General features: G+C 42.8%; 1 protein-coding gene across 1 annotated transcript; it reads left to right on the plus strand.

The window, feature by feature from the left end:
• The first annotated feature begins 21,587 nt into the window (after positions 1 to 21,587).
• LOC111973832 (serine-rich adhesin for platelets-like) lies at positions 21,588 to 26,892 on the plus strand. The gene is made up of 6 exons (XM_024001252.1): positions 21,588 to 21,721; positions 21,836 to 21,872; positions 22,117 to 22,397; positions 22,638 to 26,202; positions 26,408 to 26,486; positions 26,712 to 26,892. Exons 1-6 carry the CDS (start codon positions 21,669 to 21,671, stop codon positions 26,873 to 26,875), a joined length of 4,179 nt encoding a protein of 1,392 aa, XP_023857020.1. The 5' UTR covers positions 21,588 to 21,668; the 3' UTR covers positions 26,876 to 26,892.
• The last annotated feature ends 884 nt before the right edge of the window (positions 26,893 to 27,776 follow it).

The following is a 27,776-nucleotide window of genomic DNA, read 5'->3' on the forward strand; positions in this document are numbered from 1 at the left end:
TAAGGATTATAGGCAACATCCGCACTGAGCTGAAGGCTAGAGCTGCCGCTTTCAAGGAGCGGGACTCTAACCCGGAAGCTTATAAGAAATCCTGCTATGCCCTCCGACGAACCATCAAACAGACAAAGCGTCAATACAGGACTAAGATCGAATCGTACTATACTAGTTATGATGCTCGTCAGGGCTTGCAAACCATTACAGACTACAAAGGGAAGCACAGCCGAGAGCTCCCCAGTGACACGAGCCTACCAGATGAGTTAAACTACTTCTATGCTCGCTTCGAGGCAAATAACACTGAAACATGCATGAGAGCACCAGCTGTTCTGGAAGACTGTGTGATCACGCTCTCCTCAGCCGATTTAAACAGGTCAACATTCACAAGGCCGCAGGGCCAGACGGATTACCAGGACGTGTACTGTGAGCATGCGCTGACGAACTGGCAAGTATCTTCACTGACATTTTCAACCTCTCCCTGTCCGAGTCTGTAATGCCAACATATTTTAAGCAGAACACCATAGTGCATGTGCCCAAAAACACTAACGTAACCTGCCTAAACAACTTCTGACCCGTAGCACTCACGTCTGTAGCCATGAAGTGCTTTGAAAGGCTGGTCATGGCTCACATCAACACCATCATCCCAGAAACCCTAGACCCACTCTAATTTGCATACCGCCCCAACAGATCCACAGATGATGCAATCTCTATTGCACTCCACACTGCCCTTTCCCACCTGGACAAGAGGAACACTTATGTGAGAATGCTATTCATTGACAACAGCTCAGTGTTCAACACCATTGTGCCCTCAAAGCTCATCAATAAGCTAAGGACCCTAGAACTAAACACCTCCCTCTGCAACTGGATCCTGGACTTCCTGACGGGCCGCCCCCAGGTGGTAAGGGTAGGTAAAAACACATCCGCCACGCTGATCCTCAACACCAGGGGCCCCTCAGGGGTGCGTGCTTAGTCCTCTCCTGTACTCCCTGTTCACTCATGACTGCACGGCCAGGCACGACTCTAACACCATCATTAAGTTTGCAGACGACACGACAGTGGTAGGCCTGATCACCGACAACGACGAGACAGCCTATATGGAGGAGGTCAGAGACCTGGCCGTGTGGTGCCAGGACAACAACCTCTCCCTCAACGTGATCAAGACAAAGGAGATGAGTGTGGACTGCAGGAAAAGGAGGACCGAGCACGCCCCCATTCTCATTGACGGGGCTGCAGTGGAGCAGGTTAAGAGCTTCAAGTTCCTTGGTGTCCACATCACCAACAAACTAACATGGTTTAAGCACACCAAGACAGTCGTGAAGAGGGCACGACAAAACCTATTCCCCCTCAGGAGACTGAAAAGATTTGGCATGGGTCCTCAGATAGGGGCTAGTATTTAAGCATTTCACTGTAAGGTCTACACCTGTTGTATTCGGCGCATTTGACCAATACAATATGATATGATTTGATCACTAGAAATAGACTTTGATTTCGGACATTTGGAAAGATCCTGAGAACTTCGATATACAGCTAGACCCCCACACCGCATGACAGGGATGTGTGTGTGATATGTGTCTTGTCCTGTCTCAGTGGGAGCTCAGAAACGAAACCTCAACCCTTCTTCCCACATCTCTGACAAAGCTCCTTGCATTTCGTGTGTGTGTGCATTCACACGTGTTTGCTTGACTACGTGTGTGCGTCCATGTGTGGTAGTTGGGTGAGGTTCCGTAGATATATGAAAGAGGTAGTGACTTGAGTCACTGAAACTATGTAGCTCAATAGCTCACATCAAGACTGTCCATCCAACCAGTCAACTTTCCCAGTTTTCAGAATGTGTAAAATGTGAGTACATAACGGACATTAGTGGATGCAGCCATTAAACATGCAGTATTTTTTTAAATTTTATTCTGTAACTCAACAGGCAGGTCCCCATTTACAGAGTTCAGTTGCTACACTGAAAGGTCCTAATGTATTCAGAACACATATAGTTCTCTTCCACTCATACTGGACCCCCACCAGTAATTTAGTGTCCAGAATGATTAGCTGATAAGTGTAAATATACACTGAGTGTACAAAACATTAGGAACACCTGCTCTTTCCATGACCTATACTGACCAGGTGAATCCAGGTGACTGCTATGAACCCTTATAGATGTCACTTGTTAAATCCGCTTTAATCAGTGTAGATGAAGGGGAGGATACAGTCCATGAGACATGGATTGTGTATATGTGCCATTCAGACGATGAATGGGCAAGACAAAAGTTTGAAGTAACTTTGAACGGGGTATGGTAGGTGCCAGGCGCACCGATTTGAGTGTGTCAAGAACTGCACCGCTCCTGGGTTTTTCACACTCAACAGTTTCCCATGGGTATCAAGAATGGTCCACCACCKAAAGGACATACAACCAACTTGACACAACTGTGGGAAACATTGGAGGCAAAATGGGCAAGCATCCCTGTGGAATGCTTTCAACACCTTGTAGTCCATGCCCTAATGTTTTGTACACCCAGTTTATATGTGTGGACCAATCACTCTCACATGCTGTCATCTGCGTACAGTACAGTTGCAAAAATATGCTGACATGCATGCACGTATACAAAACACACACTCACTCTCAAACAGAGCGCTACTCCATCACATTAATCTTTCACATTTATCCACCTGAGCAGCTCATGTTGCATATCAACACTTCCATTTGTGCGGTGTGAGGCTTAAGTAGGTTAGAGGCAGGCATGCACACTCCCCTTCCGTCTCACAGCCCTCCAGGCAGTAAACGATTCTGTAAGTGAGGGTGGTGCTCATTATCAACATGCTCACAGGCTGGAAGTAGTCTCAACAGCACCTAGCTACACAGCAACACACCACTAGGGCTGTAACGGTGACTTTATTACTGCCACACCGGTGGTCACGAGTCATGACGACAGTCAAATTCCATGGGTCCGTTTAGCCATGGTAATTAGGCTTCTCCAAACTCTGCTGCTGCTGATGGTCATTAGTAGTCTTCCAAACTTGCTATCTGCCTGGTACTCCGCACTCTATTGTCCCTCTAATCCCTCTGACATCAATGCAAATGTATTCGAAAATCGAATCAAACACTTCATGCGAGCCCATGAGCTCATGTTGCGCATTTCTATAGGATATGCAATTGAAAAAAAAGAGGAGGTTCCCATCAGCTTTCTATATACTAGGCCTACTATATTTATTTCTCAACATTCCTAATATTAAGCACATTGCTTCTCTTTACAACAGGAGTATAGCCTACCTGGCTGGCATGAAAATGAACCGCGGGAAAAGCGTCCTCCATTCGCTATTTAAGTGCATAGATGATGTTTTTTTCCCCTGCTCCTGTTTCCAGACAGGTGCATGATAATGGTTCATTCTAAATCCAAACAAATTTCACACATATATTATTTAGTATATGTAAAGACAAGATTAAATCAAGAATAGTCTGATGGGTGACAATATTATCCTATCACTTGTGAATGATATATTATCACTTTTGAATGATACCCAGCGTGTGCAGTAAGGCAAGAAACAGCCCATGCCTTTTTCCCCCAACTTTTTCAAACCATAGTCGCTCACCTCATATAGCCTAACCCATAGGCCTATATGTTTTGATAAGGTTTGCATCACAACTAAGGTGGCCAAATGACTTCTGCTTTACAATGGGTATAGAGCCTAACTGGCATACATACATAGCGGTAAGTTTCAAGTTTTCACCATAAATGCACCTTTTGTAACAGTTTTCTTCTGTGGAAGGAGAGGACCAAAGCGCAGCATGATTAGTGTTCATCATGTTTAATAAAGCCAATAAACGTGAACACTATAAAATACAAAACAACAAAATGTGAAAAAAATGAAACAGTTCTGTCTGGTGCAGAGACATGAAGACAACCACCCACAAAACCCAACACAAAACAGGCTACCTAAATATGGTTCCCAATCAGAGACAATGACTAACACCTGCCTCTGATTGAGAACCATATCAGGCCAAACATAGAAACGGGAAAACTAGACACACAACATAGAATGCCCACTCAGCTCACGTCCTGACCAACACTAAAACAAAGAGAACACAAAAGAACTACGGTCAGAACGTGACACCTTTATAATAAAAGCATTACATGTTTAGTCGCATTTGTGGTCACTTTTGAGAATGGTGTTTTCCTGCTCATGGAACATGTGTTCAAGGCATTATCAAGTGCTTGTCAAATTGTGAATGAGAGACTGATGAAGTGTATACAGCCTGCGCAAAAAAACAAAGCAGAGCTCATGCCTTTCATGCAACATTTTTCAAATTATAATTACAATTGCAAAATGCAGCCTTAGAATCAATAAAAAATCTAAACATATAGCCCAACGTTTGTATCACAACTAAAGTTACATAACTCTAAATGAAGCATATAGGAGTACCTGTTCCTTTGTTAAAGCTCAACACAGAATAGCTGCATGTGTGCACACCCTCAAAACATTTGGAGAAAATATCCTTCTTATTTTATTCAGCTTTGTTCAATTATATTCTTCATACTATTATAACGAGTGCGCTGAGAGTCAGGAAGCAAGTTCAGGGAGTGAGTGTTTAAATAAATAAAATAAACAATGAACACGAAACACAAACGCACCAACATGAAAACAGAGTCAATAACACCTGAGGAAAGAACCAAGGGGAGTGACAGATATAGGGAAGATAATCAAGGAGGTGATGGAGTCCAGGTGAGTGTCATGAGGTGCAGGTAAGCGAGACGATGGCGACAGGTGTGCGGGATAGAGGCCGTAGAGGGAGTATACGTGACAACTATCAAATAATATAAAATAATGCCACGGAATTCTAAGCAAATCTTATCTGCTTAATGAACTATGTGTGGAAGCCAGGAGATGCTAAATGTGTTTATGTTAACTAACGGTCAGTTAACGTGAGACCGGCAGTTATTTGCTTGACAATCACCTGCTGACAAAATTTCATGACCTACACAGCCCTACACGTCACAAAACCAAAACACACAGCCACACAGCATCACATCACAAGACCAACACACACAGCCATACTGACAGCAGCAATCCTAGCATGTGTGGCAGAGCTAAACATTTATCAAATTAAATCAAATTGTATTAGTCACATTCGCCGAATACAACAGGTGAGACCTTACAGTGAAATGCTTACTTACGAGCCCCTAACCAACAATGCAGTTTAAATGAAATACGAGTAAGAATTAGAAATAAAAGTAACAAGTAATTAAAGAGCAGCAGTAAAATAACAATAGTGAGACTATACACAGGGGGGTACCGGTACAGAGTCAATGTGTGGGGGCACCGGTTAGTTGAGGTACTATGTACATGTAGGTAGAGTTATTAAAGTGACTATGCATAGATGATAACAACAGAGAGTAGCAGCGGTGTAAAAGAGGGGGAGGGGCAATGCAAATAGTCTGGGTAGCCAATTGATTAGGAGTCTTATGGCTTGGGGGTAGAAGCTGTTTAGAAGCCTCTTGGACGTAGACTTGGCTCTCCGGTACCGCTTGCCATGCGGTAACAGAGAGAACAGTCTATGACTAGGGTGGCTGGAGTCTTTGACAATTTTTAGGGCCTTCCTCTGACACAGCCTGGTATAGAGGTCCTGGATGGCAGGAAGCTTGGCCCCAGTGATGTACTGGGCCGTACGCACTACCCTCTGTAGTGCCTTGCGGTCGGAGGCCGAGCAGTTGCCATACCAGGCAGTGATGCAACCAGTCTGGATGCTCTCGATGGTGCAGCTGTAGAACCTTTTGAGGATCTGAAGACCCATGCCAAATCTTTTCAGTCTCCTGAGGGGGAATAGGTTTTGTCGTGCCCTCTTCACGACTGTCTTGGTGTGCTTGGACCATGTTAGTTTGTTGGTGATGTGGACACCAAGGAACTTGAAGCTCTCAACCTGCTCCACTACAGCCCCGTCGATGAGAATGGGGGCGTGCTCGGTCCTCCTTTTCCTGCAGTCCACAATCATCTCCTTTGTCTTGATCACATTGAGGGAGAGGTTGTTGTCCTGGCACCACAGGTTTCTGACCTCTTAACTACAGGCTGTCTCGTCGTTGTCGGTGATCAGGCCTACCACTGTTGTGTCATCAGCAAACTTAATGATGGTGATGGAGTCATGCCTGGCCATGCAGTCATGAGTGAACAGGGAGTACAGGAGAGGACTAAGCACGCACCCCTGAGGGGCCCCCTGTGTTGAGGATCAGCGTGGGGGATGTGTTGTTACCTACCCTTACCACCTGGGGGCGGCCCATCAGGAAGTCCAGGATCCAGTTGCAGAGGGAGGTGTTTAGTCCCAGGGTCCATAGCTTATTGATGTGCTTTGAGGGCGCTATGGTGTTGAACGCTGAGCTGTAGTCAATGAATATCACTCTCACATAGGTGTTCCTTTTGTCCAGGTGGGAAAGGGCAGTGTGGAGTGCGATAGAGATTGCATCATCTGTGGATCATCTGTAGATCTGTTTGGGCAGTATGCAAATTAGAGTGGATCTAGGGTTTCTGGGATAATGGTGTTGATGTGAGCCATGACCAGCCTTTCATTTACATTGGGGAGAACAAGTATTTGATCCACTGCCGATTTTACAGGTTTTCCTACTTACAAAGCATGTAGAGGTCTGTAATTTTTATCATAGGTACACTTCAACTGTGAGAGACGGAATCTGAAACAAAAATCCAGAAAAACACATTGTATGATTTTTATTTTATTGCATGACATAAGTATTTGATCACCTACCAACCAGTAAGAATTCCGGCTCTCACAGACCTGTTAGTTTTTCTTTAAGAAGCCCTCCTGTTCTCCACTCATTACCTGTATTAACTGCACGTGTTTGAACTCGTTACCTGTATAAAAGATACCTGTACACACACTCAATCAAACAGACTCCAACCTCTTCACAATGGCCAAGACCAGAGAGCTGTTTAAGGACATCAGYGTTAAATTGTAGACCTGCACAAGGCTGGGATGGGCTACATGACAATAGGCAAGCAGCTTGGTGAGAAGGCAACAACTGTTGGCGCAATTATTAGAAAATGGAAGAAGTTTTAGATGACGGTCAATCACCCTCGGTCTGGGGCTCCATGCAAGATCTCACCTCGTGGGGCATCAATGATCATGAGGAAGGTGAGGGATCAGCCAGAACTACACCCGCAGGACCTGGTCAAATGACCTGAAGAGAGCTGGGACCACAGTCTCAAGAAACCATTAAGTAACACACTACGCCGTCATGGATTAAAATCCTGCAGCGCACGCAAGTCCCCTTGCTCAAGCCAGCGCAATGTCCAGGCCCGTCTGAAGTTTGCCAATGACCATCTGGAATGATCCAGAGGAGGAATGGAGAAGGTCATGTGGTCTGATGAGACAAAAATAGAGCTTTTTGGTCTAAACTCACATTGCCGTGTTTGGAGGAAGAAGAGGATGGTACAACCCCAAGAACACCATTCCAACCGGTGAACCATGGAGGTGGAAACATCATTCTTTGGGGATGCTTTTCTGCAAGGGGACAGGACGATTGCACCCTATTGAGGGAGGATGGATGGAGCCATTGTATCGCAAGATCTTGGCCAACAACCTCCTTCCCTCAGTAAGAGCATTGAAGATGGGTCGTGCTGTGGGTCTTCCAGCATGACAACCGGCCCGAAAAAACACAGCCAGGGCAACTAAGGAGTGGCTCATGTAGAGAAGCATCTCAAGGTCCTGGAGTGGCCTAGCCAGTCTCCAGACCTGAACCCAATAGAAAATCTTTGAGAGGGAGCTGAAAGTCCGTTTGCCCAGCGACAGCCCCGAAACCTGAAGGATCTGGAGAAGGTCTGTATGGAGGAGTGGGCCAAATCCCTGCTGCAGTGTGTGCAAACCTGGTCAAGAACTACAGGAAACATATGATCTCTATAATTGCAACAAAGGTTCGTGTACCAACTATTAAGTTCTGCTTTCTGATGTTTATCAAATATCTATGATCCATGCGCAATATAATGCAAATGAATACTTAAAAATCAACCAATTTGATTTTCGTGGATTTTTTGTTTTAGATTCTGTTTTTTAGTTTGCCCCCACTTATGTAGCTAACGGCTTTTCCATACACTTAAAATACGTATACGCAAGCCAAAATAAAATAAGGGTTTCTGCATTTAAATAGACGCACAAAATGTATATTCAAGGTTGTACTTATCCTCTACAAGGAAATACCGAAATAGCTTTTAGAGAATAAAGAATAGCGACACCACAACACTATCCATAGCCACACTAATATTTAGGCAGAAATCTAGCTGTACAATTTGGTGATTTTAAGTTTACACAGCCATTATGAGAATCTGAAATTAAGTTTGTTATGAATGTTATGAATGTGTCATTACCTCCACGTGCGTGTGTGAGGGAATCTGGGTACACGTACCAACGAGTCCCCAGTTTCTATGGAAAACTCCTCACTGGCGTGTAAACACGGTGCTTAATTCACGGTCAGAATAATTTTTGGTTTCCATGTAGAACCCTTTCCATTGAGGTTCTATCATAGAACCCAAAAGGAGTTCTCCTACAGACGGGTTAGCTGACAATGTCACTAAATGATGCAGGTGATTAAGTGGGGCAGAAGTCTGTGTGTTGTTGTGATTCTGGATGGTCAGATATCTAGCAACAACGACAAGAAGCTGCCATGTGGGGAATCGTAGGGGGCTTGTTAGTTTTATCTTGTTCTTAATACCATGTCTTGTTCTGAGGTCTTTTGACAGATATCTATGCTAATATGGATATAATTCGCTCTTTAGCCAACCAACAACTGTAACTATGTATTTGAGAGACAACTAGTACTCATTGTGAAAATGTATGTTTTCAATAAAAATTGGAGACGAAATATAGTTACATGTTTTTAAACAATCTATGTCAACCCTGCCTGTTTTGCCCCATAGTTGCGCGCACGTCGGATTTGTTGCTAAACAACCAACCCGTTTATGGGGACAGCCAAAGAACCCTTTAGGAACCCTTTTTTCTAAGAGTGTGCTGTGTTTGCCTCTGAGATTAAATGGGAGCAGCTTTAGCAGAATAACAACCACCCTCACAGTAAAGCCTCCCCCTCCCCCTCATCTTGACTGGATCGTCCTGATATTGCCTTGGTCTTTCAGACCCAGACACACAAACAATCCTGTCCAATGTGCAGACAGAGACAATCACTGTCTGCACATTGGACAGGATTGTTTGTGTGTAACGGCTTTCGTTGGTGGAAGGAGAGGAGGACCAAAATGCAGCGTGGTACGTATCCATAATAAATGTTTAATCGAGAATGAATACAAAAAAAGAACAAGAGAATCATCAAATGAAAACCGATACAGTCCCGAATGGTGCAAACACTGAAACGGAAACAACCACCCACAAAACACAATAGAAAACAGGATACCTAAATATGGCTCCCAATCAGAGACAACGACTGACACCTGCCTCTGATTGAGAACCATACTAGGCCAAACACATAGAAATATAACAACAGAACAAAACATAGAAAAACAACATAGAATGCCCACCCCAACTCACGCCCTGACCAACTAAAATAAAMACATAAAAAAGGAACTAAGGTCAGAACGTGACATTGTGCCCATCCTGATTCAATTGAAAATGTATTCTTTATTCTGTGGTAGATACCAGAATACACTGCTGTCAGAAGGTAATTTCTGGATGTGGTTAGACCAGAATAACAACAGATGAATGACCTCTGTTCGGCTCATCTGTTATTAGGTACTGCACATAGTAAGTCACACATGGGTGTTTGTGGTTGCATATCTGTGTTTGTTTGTACGTCTGGGGGCTCCCCACCCTACCCTATGACATTTCCTACCCTATAAGATTAACATGGTGTGCCAGAGGAGAGTGCACTGTACTGAGAGCACATACAGTCCTGTCCTGTCCTGTCTTGTACTGTACTGTACTGTACTGCAGGGTTCCCTGGTTTGTCTGTGCAGAGCCCTGATCATGTGATCCACCTCCATTATCTCCCGGCGACCTGCCAATCCAACACACCTGTTTCCCATCATGGCCGGGACATTCCAGGCATCGCCCAGCATTCCACTAAAAGGTCTATCAGAGAGAGCGTGCACAAATAGATCCAGTTGCCATAGAAATAAACAATAGAGAGACGAATTCTGCATGGCTCGTCCAATGATTTATATATACACTAAATGACTGACAGGGGACGCTGTTTTGAAACCACCACGCCTCCATTTTTGCACTCCCCAAAATAAAAATGTGTTTATTCTATTACAGACACCTTACTGCATACTTTAAAATTATATTATGTGAGTTAATAATACAAAAATGACATTTTCCTTAATAAAGTATCATTTTGAGACAGATCTAATGTTACTGTCCCCAATACAACACAAAGAAAATACATAAAGAAATGTAATTTTGTCCTTTAAACATTTATTTGAACTACTGTTGAATTCCATTCATTACTATGGAGGATTGCACCTGGGGAGTCATTCAAAGCCTCTCTTTGGCCAATATATAGCATCAACAATCCAGGGTTTATATACATCATGTTTTCACCCAGAATAGAGAACAAGACACACATGACAAGGATGCAGTCAATGTGTATACCACATATTGAAGCTTCATTCTGCACTGAACATGTGCTAACCATGCAGTGGCTAGGCATCCATCATTCACTGACCCATGCACAGACATGCTACTATATAACTGACCATGGGCAGGCATGCTACTCTCTAGCCCAGTGCATGGTAGAGAGAAATAGCAGGATTGTCAACATAACTCTATGTATAATATCACCCCCATAACGAGCAATTTCACTTCAGTCCATGAGTGCGAATGTATTTACTATCCATCCACAAATATAGTCTATTACTGCACGATGGATCCCATTACCATGCATGATATGCAAATGTTGACTCACCACCAATGCAAGTGTATCTTTAAGGAGTATAATTACAGTAAGCTGATGATGAKACGCTAGGCCTGTCTCTGTCTGCATTTCCTCCACCCAGGATTGACCAAATAGAAAGGAAAAAAGAGAGTCATCAGTGGGGTTGGATCAGGACAAGATCAATGGCAGTGCAGGAGGCAGCAGGAGGTTTGAGCCAGGCCAGTAAATAACATCCCATTGAGACAGCCACCCCTGGACCCGGGCCCCCAGGCCTACAGACAGGGCCCGTGATTACTGCCCTCAGAGGGGGGATGGAAGCCCTGTCTGCACAATACACCTCTGAACCTGGGCCCTCACTCACCCCTTTCTCTCTTCCATTTGTTGAACATTCATTTTTCAGCATGTGTGTGACTTTATTTATGGGGTGTGTGATAAGGGGATGGAGGGTGGGAGAGGATTGGGGAGGGAGGGTAGAGGCGCTGACCAGCACAATACCCATACCCCCTCACCACTATTCTACTATTCTATCCCCTGGCCTCATGGCCCACTGCTGCTGTTCCAGTGAATGAGTGTGGTGAGTTGTCTTTCCCAAGATCTAGCTGCCATGCAGGGAGAGTCTTCTCCATTCTGCTAGCATGACAACTGGCGCCTAGGAGCCAATTGTGCTTTATTTCACACACATATGTCATTGCATGAAAAGCAGAGTTTCTAAGTGAAATTGGATCTGCTATATTCTCATGAAATTTGAGGTGCACGGTTCTTCGTGGGTGGGAATTTCCCAATGCGAGTGTGCGTATTCCTGTAGACTTTCCGGCCATCCCTGAACCCTTGTGTCTTCCCAATTAAATTCATAATTATGCATTAATACGTTTCTGGAAATTTCCGGACCGTACACGTCGCATAAATTCTCAACTGCCACTGGGGTGTGCCTCTCTACCTCATGTTTTGGAAGAGAAGCCCAGTTATTTCTCCTGTTTTCATGTTTGTAACATTTATAAGCATGGTTTCACTTTCAAAATCTAGATGTAACATGTTTATCTAAACTGTGATGAGTTTTATGGTCATTTTGATATAAAATTTAAGTATTTTGACCGAGTGAAAAACAAGTGAGATTTTCTCATTCATGAGTGTAGCCAAGCTAAGTTAGCTAACTTTGTATGTAGGTTAATGGGAACAAGATAGCGTTTTTATTTTTATTTCTGTGATAAACGTTTGTACAAATTAACAACACTAATGATATGTATTTTAGAAGTTTACTTTTTTATGAAATGTGTATCTAATGGTTGCATGCTAATTGCTAACCGCTGATGTTAGCTAGCTCAACACTAGGCGCTAGCTAGCCAACCATTTCTCCTACTAGCTAATTACTTTTAGCTTATGTTGTTGTTGGCTAGGTGTTCATGTGTTTTTGTTACATTTAATCCACAGTCTCTTTTATCATTTTTTTGTACTATTGTACAACTGTTGTTGCCCATATTTAGTGGTTTTGCACACTACAATCTTTAGTGATAATCTAGCTAACACTAGCTAGGTAACTAGCAAGCTAACTAACTCGGTTCAAACCCTGATGCATTATACATACACACCTAGTAAGACATACATTTTTGCAAAGGCAATTAGATAGACTTGCAATCTCTCTGACACACAGATTTACTTCCCAGCACAATGTGTCTGTGTGATGTCAAAGAGCACGAACAAGTCACCGGATGTTAATGTTCATTCAAACACTGAAAAATAGTGGTACTATCAAAGGTATGCTTAATGCTCTTCATACATATAATAGCAAGGCTCTGCACCGGTGGCCTGGCCACCAAAACAACATAAAATTAACCTTGTGCTTATATCCATTGCAGGTTCTTGTGCCACCTATTACGAGAATGTGAGGCGGGAGTATCTCTCAGGTTTACCTGAGAACATAGGGGACACAATCTTAGAGATCCATGCAAAGAAGGGTCGCCAAAGGAGAAAGCGGGTAAGCATTTTTGTAAAAGTAGTTTTTTTGTGTAACACTAGGTTTATTACTCCTGTATTACTTCTGGTCCCTGGAATACAAAGTGCATTCATGGCCCTCTTACAAGTTTGAAGTTATATATTTGAGTCTAGAAGAGTAGAATGAAAACAGACGTTGAATTCCACCCACCTGGTCTAAAGTGGTTGCTGTAGCCCCTGTAGTTCCATTAATCACCAATTACTATACTTTGTTGGAACACTAACTGCCTCTGTATCAGAATTGCATTGACTGTTTTACTGAAAATAACAGTAATCATGAGCATGGTATACATTTTGGCAAACAATTATGTTTCATACTCTAGTCCACATGCCTGTAGCTCTGTGCACTGACAGTACAACATGCAAAACGTGTAGCATATCGTGTTTGATTATAATGACCTTTGGGTAGGTGTTTGTGAGTGATACATCAAGTGCATTTCAACCAGGTGGATGGAATTCAACTATTGTTTTCACAATAATCCAATAATGCCAATAATCTCAGTAATATCACAAGATATCAAAAACTGTTTGGGGGGGGAACTACAATCAAGGTTAGTGATAAATGTCAAAGGATGGAATTCCCCTTTACTATCTCTCAATCTGGGGCTGGTGGGGTCAAGTTCAGATTATATATGAATTATATGATGCATTTATTTACTGTGTTCTATTGGGTTTAGATGCACGGTCAAAAGTGCTTGCAGAAGATGAGATACATTTGGAGAGGAGTTAATGTGGACCTGATGAGCGATGAGGAGGATGGCCTGTAAAACAGTAAACCATTGTTGTTCGTCAAGCCCCCCTACTTCCGGAGTGAGGTGCTCACTGCCCTTAGTCAAGACCTACAGAGCTGCTTGAAGAGGGACCAGATCTACTTGCAGAGCCACACCACACAGATCATGTCTGGGGAGTTTTCACCAAGGCAACCTACATCCCACAGACCCCTCAACCCTATAGCACCCTCAATGGAGGTTTACCCTGGGCCAAGCTGGATTACTCCTGTCAGGACTGTGATTGATTCTTTTGAAAACACATTTATTGACCTTTGAATTTGATATTCCTCCGTTTAAGATATACCCCCCACCCCCTTTAACCCATGTAAGCAGGTCAGCACCACATTCGAACTTCAAAGATAAATGAAAGTGTTTTTAAAACAGTAGAGTACTGGCTGGAGTCATCCAGCTTTGTCCAGGGCTAGCCTCCACAGGGGTTACTTTAGTTTAAGGCCCTGCTTAGTCTAAATGCAGACACCATTACCTGCTTTCTCCTGCTTTACAGAAATTAATTGTCATCCTTCAAGAAGTGTCTTTGTGTGTTTTACTCAAGGAACTTGAGAGTTGAGTTGTATTATAAATTACATTTATTTATGTATTAGTATCGCGATGTCCTGTAAAAACCTTGATAGTGGTGCTTGAATTTTATTTCTGAAAAGGTGTGGGAACCCTGATGTGTGATATTATTAATAATAATTTATTAAAAGTAAAAGTAATTTATTCATTCATTAATTTATTCCTAATTCACTATAATTAATTAATGAATTCATTTAATACTTGATTGTGTTTTTAATACAGCAGTGACTAAAGCAAGCTAGCAAAGTCTAGCATTAGCATTCAGGGGGTCAAATAAGTGTGCGCAACCTTGAGCAGGTACAGGGCCATTTAGTGACATTTATGGGAGAGACTTGGATGGACGTGGATGGAGATGTATTGCAACTGATGTCAAAGGCGTGCACTGGAATTTCAAGATGTGTCCTGGCAAGCGGGTGGACGTGTGTGATCGTTTCTGGGGATTTACTGAACCACTAGCTACAGTTGAAGTCAGAAGTGTACATACACTTAGGTTGGAGTCATTAAAACTCATTTTCAACCACTCCACAAATTTCTTGTTAACTAACTATAGTTTTGGCAAGTTGGTTAGGACATCTACTTTGTGCATGACACAAGTAATTTTTCCAACAACTGTTTACAGACAGATTATTTAACACTGTATCACAATTCCAGTGGGTCAGAAGTTTACATACACTAAGTTGACTGTGCCTTTAAACAGATTGCAAATTCCAGAAAATTATGTTATGGCTTTAGAACTTCTGATAGGCTAATTGACATCATTTGAGTGTACCTGTGGATGTATTTCAAGGCCTATCTTCAGTCCCTCTTTGCTTGACATCATGGGAAAATCAAAAGAAATCAGCCAAGACCTCAGAAAAAAAATGTAGACCTCCACAAGTCTGGTTCATTGTTGGGAGCAATTTCCAAACGCCTGAATGTACCACGTTCATCTGTACAAACAATAGTACGCAAGTATAAACACCATGGGACCACGCAGCCGTCATACCGCTCAGGAAGGAGAGAGTGTTCTGTCTCCTAGAGATGAACGTACTTTGGTGCGAAAAGTGCAAATCAATCCCAGAACAACAGCAAATGACCTTGTGAAGATGCTGGAGGAAACAGGTACAAAAGTATCTATATCCACAGTAAAGTGAGTCCTATATCGACATAACCTGAAAGGCCACTCAGCAAGGAAGAAGCCACTGCTCCAAAACCGCCATAAAACTGCACATGGGGACAAAGATGGTACTTTTTGGAGAAATGTCCTCTGGTCTGATGAAACAAAAATAGAACTGTTTGGCCATAATGACTATCGTTATGTTTGGTGGAAAAAGGGGAGGCTTGCAAGCCGAAGAACAACATCCCAACCGTGAAGCACAGGGGTGGCAGCATCATGTTGTGGGGGTGCTTTGCTGCAGGAGGGACAGGTGCACTTCACAAAATAGATGGCATCATGAGGCAGGAAAATTATGTGGATATATTGAAGCAACATCTCAAGACATCAGTCAGGAAGTTAAAGCTTGGTCGCAATGGGTCTTTCAAATGGACAATGACCCCAAGCATACTTCCAAAGTTGTGGCAAAATGGCTTAAGGACAACAAAGTCAAGGTATTGGAGTGGCATTCACAAAGCTCTGACCTCAATCGTATAGGACATTTGTGGGCAGAACTGAAAAAGCGTGTGCGAGCAAGGAGGCCTACAAACTTGACTCATTTACACCAGCTCTGTCAGGAGGAATGGGCCAAAATTCACCCAACTTATTGTGGGGAGCTTGTGGAAGGCTACCCAATTTAAAGGCAATGCTACCAAATACTAATTGAGTGTATGTAAACTTCTGACCCACTGGGAATGTGATGAAAGAAATAAAAGCTGAAATAAATCATTCTCTCTACTATTATTCTGACATTTCACATTCTTAAAATAAAGTGGTGATCCTAACTGACCGAAGACAGGGAATTTCTACTTGGATTAAATGTCAGGAATTGTGAAAAACTGAGTTTAAATGTATTTGGCTAAGGTGTGTATGTAAACTTCCGACTTCAACTGTACACTTTTGTGTATGTCTGCACACAAAAGTGGTCCATTACCTGAGATTTACGGGAAATGTGCCGGGCCTAAAACTGCTGGACACGTGCCCGCAAATTTCCAGAAATTGTACGTTTTCGGACTTGTGCACTGGAGTGTTCAACCCGTAAATGTACCATTTCATGTTGTGCCTCATTGTGTCAAGCTGTCGATTTGCCTCCCTGCAACAGAAACATCTCCAACTGTCTAAATCCTGACTCACTTGCTGCTCAGTAAAGACAGGTATTTTTCACTGTTCTGTGTCCCTGGTGTTTATCATCATACAATTTGACACAATTTGATACAATAAAATGTATTGTACAGGGAGTTCCAAATAGATACAAGCAACATCTAACGGTATAGTTTTTTTATAATGGTAAAAATAGATTGTGACCCCTTGTGCTCCAGGCACTGCTCCCACAAAACATCCCTAGATATAAACTGAGGCTTTGATAGATTTCAGTTTATGTTCCTCTCTCAGTTATTGGATATATTCAATTGGAGTTGTTTATTGCATTTGGCATTCCCCCATTGTATTTGGGAAGTGCAATTCAGGTCAAGTGACTTGGCTGTCTTCCCTGGCCTCAGTAAATAAATCACATGAAGTCCAAAAATAGCACCAACTAAAGGCGGGTTTAGTGAGATGCTGCAGATTAGAGGAGGGGGGCAGGGGGGGAACTCTGGACTGATGCTGCTGGTGTGAAGAAAACTGATCTGACTGGGCCACACCAGCCACCATCAACAAAACATAAAATTATGGAATTTCTCACGGACAAATGGTGTAGCATTCCTGCAATAAAGTTCCAGACACTTGTAGAATCTATGACAAGGTGCATTGAAGCAGTTCTGGCAGCTCGTGGTGGCCCAACGCCATATTAAGACACTTTATATTGATGATTCCTTTATTTTCACAGTTACCTTTATATCTCAATGGTACGTTTTCAAAGTGGCGGACCTTCTATCAGTATATTAGGGTGCTGGTGCTCCCTCTCCCTCTCTCCCATACAGAGCATTACCATTGGCACATCTTTCCCCCTGCAAGTCCCTGGAATCAGGCAGCAGGGTCTGATTAATCACTTAGAGCACTAAGCTGCTGCACCCAGAGGATAGACAGACCACAGAGAACAGACCAGAAACACATATCATATGGGCTTTATTCTTTAGATGTCTAGCTGTCATATGGGATGTTCCACTCCACCATCAATGGAAGAAGGAATTGCAATGCTGTAGTAGCAGTGTATGCTGTCTTATCATTATCAATGCAAACAGTAGGTTATTATCATTTGAAAATCCTGTTGAAAATCATTTTAGATATTCAGAAATGGCATATGTAAATCGATATGACGCACACCACATATAGAGGTATTAGTATTGGTACACTGAATGACACGAGGCACTGTTTTGCCAAACCTATAATATGCAAAGACAGGTGTAGCAATTGGTTTCCATGACAACCCGTCTGTATGGCTGAAGGTCTTTGAACGTCACACCAACGTAGGCTTTATTCAATAGAATGTGAATAAAGCAGGTTCATCATTAGTTGGTAGCCCCCTTGGGCTCTGTGATCAGAAATCGACCGACCAGAGCATCCCTTAGTGTGGCATGCTAGGTAAATAGATAGGCCATGTGTTTCTATTATCAGGATTAAGGTAGAACAGAATAGAAAATATTGTCCATTCTAGGATATATACTGTATGTTCCTTTGATTCACCTTACAATAATTACAAGAACACCACAGGGACAGCTGAACCTATTCAATCCCACAGGGTGGGCTTTTTCATACATGCAGGATTGTCTTCCCAATGTACCTCTAAATGTATTCTGCTCAACCAGTATCTCCGTCTCCGACAGACGACAACAAAGCCGTGTTGCTATCCTGACTGAAGCAGTAGGATATGTGTCAACACAAATATTGATAGTATCTGACTGGAATAAGGTTCTCATTGGCTGTTCTTCCTCAGGCAAAGGGCCTCTTTCACGGATCTGTGAAAAAGAGAGACATCCATACAACGGGTAAAGAGCACCCGGATCCCACTTTCTCTCACATTTGACACCGTTCAGAGGTAAATCAGGCACTCCTGAGATAAACACTTCATAGGATGCCCGCCCTGTGCCTGAGCAGAAAGATGAAACTGACTCTGAAAGCCCCACCAGCTCGACCCAGTACTGCCTTATCTACTCCGTCGGAATGCGGGAGACACTGTCAAAGGAAATGAGGATATCAAAACACAATGCTACACTCCAAAGTGCTGCCGTGGGGCTTTCCTGAGCTGAAGTAACTAGCTGTAAAACCTCTCGTTTTCACTGGCTTCTAGATCAGAGCGCTTACATCATTGTTATTTTACAAGAGAATGAGAAATCGACTGAAGGGAAACAGTCAACCATGTTTCTTGTTTGAGAAATGTGACTTCTTCTTGCCTCATTCTTAAAAAGCTAGGGATGAAAATGATCTATTACAATAATAGAAAGCTACAACAAACGAACGCACAATTCTGTATTTCATCACTTTCTACCTCTATCACACACACACACACACACACACACACACACACACACACACACACACACACACACACACACACACACACACACACACACACACACACACACACACACACACACACACACACACACACACACACACACACAGGGAAAAAGAGCATAAAAGTGCGGTGATTCATCTACTGTCCTTAACACCATGACAGCTCCTGTCCTCTGAGGTCTGCTCAAACTCCTCCTCCCCCAGGTTTAATGGGACCAGCCATTATGACCCTCAGAGGTTTCCTCTGTGCTGTGGTTTCTGGTTTTATGTCATGCCACAAAAATCCTTCATCCTTAGCTTTGCATTGACCCACAGTGAAATCCTCCAATCCCTCTCTAACACTCACACTCATAACTACAATGACCTATTACTCTGTTCATGTCTGTGATCAGCCTGATCTCATAGACTAGACGTAACATAGTAAATGTAAATCCGGGACACTCAAATTAGTATATGTTCTGTTTGGTATGGTTATATAAGACAAATGGTTATTCAAGGCAAAAACGAAAGTAGGGTGGTTGGTCAGGGTGGAGGGGTGGGCATACAGTATAACATGGACGTCTAACGATCCAAAGGTTATGATTTTGAATCTCATCACAGACAACTTTAGCTAATTAGCTAACTTTCAACTACTTACTACTTTTTAGCTACTTTGTAACTACTTAGCATGTTAGCTAACCCTTCCCCTAACCTTAACCCTTATAGCTGAACCTTCCCCTAACTCTAACTCTAACCTTAACCCTTTAACCTAACTCCTAAACTTAACTCTAACCTTAACCCTAACCCCTAACCCTAACCCCTAGCCTAACTAACTTTAACCAGGTCATTTGTTTTTGATGGAAGAGGGAGGTGCATGGGAGAGATGGTAGAAAAGCAATGATAGACGCTGCCGTCGGTTTTCTGAAAAAAAGTGCCTGATAAACCCAATGCTGACACCACAATGCCCCCTTGCGGTGCATCAAATAATTGCATCGCTCTGACAGCTATTCTGTTCCTTTGAACAAAGAGTGTTACCCCTTTACTATTAATGTGTATTGCTCTGTGGGGGAGTAATCTGTTTATGACTGATAATAGCACGTAACACAGGGATGAGGAGAAAACAATCATTTGGATCCTACACAACACATTGTTGTTGTACCTAAATAATTCCGCAAGAGGGCGACATATATTAATTTCTTAAAACCCTCTAACCTCTACTGCGCACCTCCAAAAAAAACTATAGTGACGTCATATACGCCTTCTGTCCATGACGTAGCCGACTAACTAAAAGTCGGCGTCTGCAAAAATGCTCTTTTATCATAACTCAACTTGAAAGTAGCCAAACCAAAACAGTCAATGACATGCTTTTCGAGATATAAAATTAGCTATGGTGGAAGAAAAGGTAAGTGAAATATTGGGGAAGGTAGAACATATTTTACAGTAAGTTTAAAGTTGTTATCACCAATTTGGTATGATAGGCCTTTGGCAATCCAAGCTTTTGGGTTCGTACTCAAGGCTACTTGGTTTAGGCCTGGCTATAGCCTAGGGATACACTCCAATAATATCTCCCTTCTCCTGAAATGTACACTCTCGTTCGCTTCTTCCTACAAATCTAAAATCATTGTATTGGTGGAGGCATGGGCTAGAGAGGAATATGCTACCAAATAGCACCTTATTCCCTAATGTAGGCCTACTTTTAAGTAGTGCACTATAAGGAATAGATCAATCAACTGGCTCACTATTTCGGTTGGGTACCGAAATAAATCCACAAGAGGGCGACACGAAATTAGACTAGGTTTATTTCTGTTTTGACCTGAGTCGCAGTGCTTAGTGAAAAGATTTCAATGTGGGCCTAGCTGTATCGAAAACGGTTGACGGGGAAATTGTGTAATCTGATCTGATCAATATATTTCCCCCCCAATATTAATGAGAGAATGGGAATGTGCAATTAGCCCCTGATGTCGTAAAGGTCTAACATTCCTTGACGTGGTATGTAGTTCTTAATTAGTCAGTGGCTGCAATAGTGTCCTCAGTAAACTCAACATGAGTGAAAACAACACAGACAAGAACAAGTTTTTCGAGATAAAAAATACTGTGTGCTATTATGGATGAAGAAAAGGTAGGTTAAATGACACAAAATATTTGGGAATGTAAATAAGGAAAACGTCATAACGCAGGCTATTGCAAAACAAATGTATAATTCTCTCTAAGTCAATCACCAGTTTAGCTCTGATATGGCTGTAGCTCTATGATGTCCTTTGCAAGAATCTAATCTGACATTGACATGAAATTCATATGTCCTTCAGGTAGTACAGAGAGATTATGATGTTCCCCAGAGGGAGGGGAGGAAGGTTGTTGAGGAAGAACCAGTGGCCCAGCTCAAGAAGGAGCCCAAGAAGACAGGAAAGGTAAAATGGCAGGAGTGACAGGGCAACTACTAGACTAGTAACACTCAATTGTCACAATAGCTGCATTGACCTGATGTAACATGTCTATTATTTGTGATCTGGAATCTATCCTATTATATTCTATCCAAGGCGAAGAGGAAAAGTAGTGCCAAGAAGTCAGGGGAGCAGGGCACCGATACGGATGCAGGTCATACATTTTTCCTCTGTAGTATGTTGGTTCTCTAAACCTGCATATCATAGATAAAGGCCATGTTAGAAACTGGAGTCAAACTGGAGTCAGTAAGAAATGTTCCATGGATAGTTTTATTGAATAGTACTATTGTAGCAATTTTATCGAAGGATTGTATTAAGAGAAAAGCGTCTGACTTATCTTGAATTCTCCTATACGGTAATAACATATTTAGGATTGAGGAATAAACACCTGGACAGAGGATCTGTTATTGAGCTCTTGGAGAAGAATGCTCTTAAGGCTGCATTCGGCCCAGGCAACAAAGATGAGATGGAGGACTGCTACCCAATCCTCATCTCATTCATGCGCAATCTTACTGATGAGTATGTTAGGCCCATGTTTTGATCTAGCCTCACATATTTCACATGTCTAAACTCTTGTGCAGAAGGAAATAAAAAGTAACTTAAACTAAAACACATTTATTTTTTATTTTCTAGGCAGTGGCAAGTGATCTACAAAGGATTTAAAAAACCTGTAAGTTTCTCCATCAGCCTTTGACCTTTGATTTGGGAATGTTCTGTTGCATCAAGAGAGAGGAATTAACCATAGCTCTATTCTGCTATTACATTCATTAATCTGTCATACTTCATCCAACTTTGAATTCAGTCACAGATAAGAAAAACGATGTTGATAAAATGCATTCTGTTCAATCTAGAATACTTTACATCAGAGTTTCATTGCCAAACCTGCTGTGCTCTGTTTTGTTTGTGCAATGCAGATGACAAAGGAACAGCTTGCAAAATTGTGCAAGACCATTGTCAACTTCATTGCACAGACCACCCTGCAGATCCTGCTGCCGGCCCTGGCCCGCATTCTAGGGGTGACAGGCTTTTATGACAACGCTGACTCACTCAAGAGGGGCAACAGTGCAAGATCCTTCACTGCCTTTGAGCAGAAAAGACTGGAGCTCATCCAGGAAGTTAAATATTTGGCGAAGGAGATGTGTAACTGTGGCGGCAGGGCTCTCCGACCAAGGTCTAGCACACCCTCTTCCAAGAGGTACTGTATGTTCCCAATAATGTGTGTGTGTGCAGTTAATCCTAACCCTCAAACTGATGAACAATCATTTCTCCATTTAAATATTTTCCGGCTTTCTAGCAGGTGTGTTTTGCAATATCTAATGCATATAAATTACATTTAGAATACTCAATTATAATGCTTGTTAGATTTGTTAGCAGTAAGAGATCGATTTGCCAACTTCAGACAGCAATTTACATGCTTTGCTTGTTCATTTTAAAGTTCCCAGACCTCACTGAAAGTCCACCTGGGAATGCCAGAGGACAGTATCATCAGCAGTGTCCAGGAGCAACTCTCTGACCATGAGATTTTGGCCTCTTGTCCACCTGAGCTGACCGTTGGTCTTATCAAGGAGGTGCTTGAACAGCTCAACTTGGCCCTCTCTTTGACCATCAGTAGAACCATTTCAGGGCGGTCGTCCCCCATTGCCTCTGGTACTCAGGCCGCTGAACAGATGATTAACATGGTCCAGAAGTTTTTCTATGATCACACTGCTCCAGAGGACCAGTTAGATGTTGATTCCTACATTCCATCTGCAACAGAAGAGGTGATCACTGTTATTGCAGACATGGTGGATGAATTGACAGGAGAAGATGCAGACTCGGTTAAGCTGCTTCAAGAAGTGGCTGTGAAAGTTAAAATGTTGGCATCTGGCAGTGACCTTGCAGTGGAGCACCTGGACGATGAAGACTCTTCTTTTCCAAAGGAGCTGAACTCGTGTATATCTTGCAAGGCATTGGTGAAAAACCTTGACATTCTGTCAAGTGACAAGTTCAAGACCAAAGCCTCAAAGGCTGTGAGCGAGATTCTAGTGAGATGGTTCCCCAGGGGAACCTCTGGTTTGGTTCAACATTCCCATTCATTTACTGCCACTCCCAGCTTGATGAATGTGTCTGACCCTGACACGATCCATCATTCCGTGGCCACTGTGCTCATACATACCAATATGGATTCGGAGGCGCCAAATATAATTGATAGCTTTGTTGAAGATGTCAAAGGCATTGTGAAGCAAGCTGAATTAGATAAGCCAACAAGCACCCAGAGAGATCCGCAAGTGGGACACTGTATGCCAAAGCGAAAACCATTTCACACGTCTCGTAGACTCTACGACAGGCTCCAGGCAAAGATAAAAGAATTATTTCACAGAACGGGTGGAGCTGCATTCCAAAGGGAAGAACTTCTGGAGCACACTGACTCTAGTGTTCTGCCTGGTTCAATCCTGAACTCATCTTCAGCAAGTAGGAGTGAATCACCCATAGCAGAATGCAGTTCATCTGCTGTCCCTAGTCGACATGATTCATCTGGCTCTGGAGAAGAGAAACCATTTGAAACCAGAGCAGATTGTACTCATGGTCAGAACTCTCCTCTACTCAGTAAGAGTGAGGCCATACTGCAAGAGGTCAACTCAACTGGACGTGGTGCTCTCCGCAAATGCCAGAGTGAGAACTCCCAACCTTTACTGGTTCTCTGTGATCCAAACCTGGAGCCCTGCACCAAAGAGGTCTTATCTCAGATTGTGACTGTGTATAGGTCCGAGATGGCAGATTTGGAATCAACGTCCAGTGTTGTAGAGAGTTCCTCTTACAACTCCTTTGAAGTCTGTGACTTTTTGGATGGTATCATGTCTTACCTAGAAGACATGCCTGTGTCCAGTTCCTCATCATTGGAGGGAGTAAGTGTTACTCCAGCCTCAGTCATTGAGCAGCTTTCGAGTGAAGTGTTTCAGAAGAAGGCAACCAACAAAGTCAGAAAAATACTGACCAAATCTGTCAATCTCTTCCCCAGCGAAGTCGGTTCAAGCCAGACAGATTCTCAGATGTCGCCAGCATTATCCACCATTTCCTCGAAGCATACAGATTCAGTTGCTTTTGAAATTGTTGGATCAATTGCAAATGATATGAAGAGCATTTTCCTGCTCACAGAGTCTCCTACTACTCTATGGCAGGCAGACTCTATGCTTCAACTGAGTGATGAGAAATCCTCAGAAGCCACTAAGGCTGCAGCTGTAAGCCCCCAGACTGGTGTGGAAGTATCTGAGAAGAAAATCTGGATAACTGCAAAGACTATTTACCACAATGTGAAGGCAAAGATGAGGAATTATTTCTCATTGCAAAGACAAGCCAAAGCAACGAAGGCTCAAGCCAAAAAGACCCTCAGCCATATTCTGGTTTCCATTCAGAAAGAACTTTGGAAATCTGACCAAATGGTGGCTGCAGGACAGCTTTCACAAATAGATAAAGTGGTTGGAACTATGCTGGAGAACATTGAGAAGATAAGCAGCGAATGTGGCGAGGAATTGGTCTATCAAGAATCACTGCGGTCTTCCTCCTCGTTGTCATTCTCAACTGCCAAATCACAGAAGACAGAGTGGGAATTTGCACTCCCTGGCACTCCCATTCCTTCTGAGTTACCCGAGAGTACTGCTCAGCCCATTGTAAGATGCTCAGTCATTGACATGAGTGAATCTACTAAGCTAAAAACATTGGTGTGTGATGCCAGAACAAGCATGTTTGCCATAGCAGATACCATCATGAAGAAGGTATATCCAGAGGCAGAAGGGCAGGTTACATCTCACTCTGATCTAACAGATGCAATAGCTAGACTGGAGGAGCTCATATCTCAGGGTAGGATTGGTGCTCTCTCCCGTGATCTCAGTCACCAAGTCAACCGCATCATTTCTGATAGCAACTTGACCCCTCTTGTACTGACAGTGGCGGCTGGAAAGAGCGCATCTGATACCGTCCTTTCGAAGCTGAAGAGGAATGACAAGGTGGGGAAGCCCACAACTTACGAGCTGGTTCAGCTGTTTGTAGAGGAGTCTGTTAAGTGCCTCCTGCTTCCTAGTTTTGTGCCCTATTTAACTTCAATGAGTTTGGCTCAGGGACCCAAGGTGTTGGCTAGAGTGTCTGAAGATAGAATTTCATGCTCTTCTTCTTCATCAGTATTAAGTGACACAGTCAGTCTCTTTACCAAAGTTATGGTAAGCCAGGTCATGGACTCTGTGGTTTCTGATGCACAAAGTAGAGGATCCTCTCCAACTGAATCTCTCCAAACATCTGAAACCACTATATCTGATGTAGGCAATCTATTGAGTGGCATGTCCTCCCCTCGGTTGTCTCCTGGCGTCATTATGGCAACAAGCGAGACCTCCAATGCAGCACAAATCTTTAAGGCCAACATTGATGGAGAGGAGGTGGATACCACCAGTCATTCTGGTGTAGCTCAAAACATTGTCAGGGACAATATGTCAACCAGCCCAGACATGGTCAAAGATGTCCCACTTCCAACCCCATCCTCTGATAACTTGGGCAGTGATGATGACTTCACCGGCCTCATCAGCATGTTAGTGGTGAGAATTCTAATAAACATCCAAAACTCAACAGAAGATTACCCAGTTGATGTCACACGCAAGTCACAAGACCTGATCCCCAAAGTTATGGATGTCTTCTGTGCATGGTCAGGCTGCTCTGAGACACAAGCCTATCCAGAGAACCTGAGGATTCATAAAGTCTACAGAGCCGTCTACAAAAATCTGTTGGAGGAGTTTGGCTCGGAGAAAATCCTCCAACAGGCCATGTCGACTCAGGACTCTTCATTTGATAGGATTCTTGTCAAGTCTTTGAGTGAAGCGCTTCTCCACAGATGTAATGAGGCATTGAGGGCAGCCTCAAGAACATCAGTCAAAACCACCGGGCCTAAGGCTCTTCCGCTGGCTGAGGATGTGAGGGCTAGCAGCGGGAAATTATCTTTCCTACAAAGGCTGGTCAGGCTGACAAGCAACTTAAAGGTACAGCAAACATATTTAAATGAACAGTTGTGGGAGATAATGTGAGTAAACAATGCTATTCAGTGTAAAAAATATAAAACATTCCATTCATTCCAAAACCAATCATAAATGTTGTTGTGCTGGTGTGGTAGGCGTGATTGTTATCATCATGAGGTTGTTCAGCTGTGACATTTTTTTTAACATGTTTTTCTATTTAAATACTTAGCTATTCAAGAAGGGGAACAAGAAGGATTCCCACCGCTCTGAATCAGAACAAGTACAGACCACTGCTGAAGATGGCATGCGTAAGTTCACACAACAGGACATTGATATTGTTGTACAAAGAAATGCCATTTCAAAATAACCTTACAAAGGTTATATACGCAGTCAGTAGTCATCTCTTATGTAAAAGTAATTATATTCTCCTCAAGCTGTTGGTTCTCATTTATCAGTGTCAGTTATGTTTGAGTTGTAACATACATGACATCATTTCTAAATTAAAGTGCATGTCAACTCTCTCTCTTCTGTAGTGCCCAGCATAGTGCCACATGCTGCCATGTCTGCACTGCCAAAGGATCTCCCCGCCAGCTCCCAACAGGAGACGCCTCACAAACGTCCACTTCTTGTTAGGATGTTTTCTGCCATCTCCAAAGGCCTGTTCAAGCCCTTCAAACAGTCCTTAAAGACCAAGTAACTTAAGACAATTTATTAAACGTCATTCATTGCATTAAATTGGCCTTTGTCTTCTTATGTGCTCCCGTTAACAAACCAGATTACAATACTGGTCTTTTAAATGTTAGCAGTGATAGCAACATTAACTATAGTGGTGTTTATAGCCCTTCTACACAAAGTCTGACTCTGACACTGTGTGACATGCCCTCTGATCCAGTGATCCAGGATCTTCTGAGTGGCTTTAGGCCTGAATCTCTGCCCTCCTGCCCAAATAAATGTTTTCTCTTCTGACATATCTGCCACTGTCAGCAGCCAGCAGGGGAAACAGACAGCGCTGTTGAGAGCTTTCTTTTATCCCTCATGACTAAAACACTGAGAAAGGCTTTTATATATTGCAGCATATTCCACCTTTTGATTTAACCTATTATACAGTAGTAGTACCCATTATTTCCCAACGGTTATGTCACAGGAAGGGTGTTATAAAAAGTAAACTTACAATGCAACCCGGAAAGTATTCAGACCCCTTGACTTTTTCCACATTGTTACATTACAGCCTTATTCTAAAATTGATACAATTAGTTTTTCTCCTCATTAATCTACACAAAACACCTCATGACAAAGCAAAAAGTTTAGAACATTTCAGCAAATTTATTAAGAATAAAAAGAGAACTTTGCTATGGGACTCGAAATTGAGCTCATGTGCATCCTGTTTCCATTGATCATCCTTGAGATGTTTCTACAACTTGTTTGGAGTCCACCTGTGGTAAATTCAATTGATTGGACATGATTTGGAAAGGCACACAGATCTGGGGGAAGGGTATCAACAAATGTCTGCAGCATTGAAGGTCCCCAAGAACACAGTGGCCTCCATTCTTAAGGAACAAGTTTGGAACCACCAAGACTTCCTGGGAAAGATGAACGGA

Source organism: Salvelinus sp. IW2-2015, linkage group LG15, assembly GCF_002910315.2.
Source record: "Salvelinus sp. IW2-2015 linkage group LG15, ASM291031v2, whole genome shotgun sequence".
Taxonomy (NCBI): Eukaryota; Metazoa; Chordata; class Actinopteri; order Salmoniformes; family Salmonidae; genus Salvelinus; species Salvelinus sp. IW2-2015.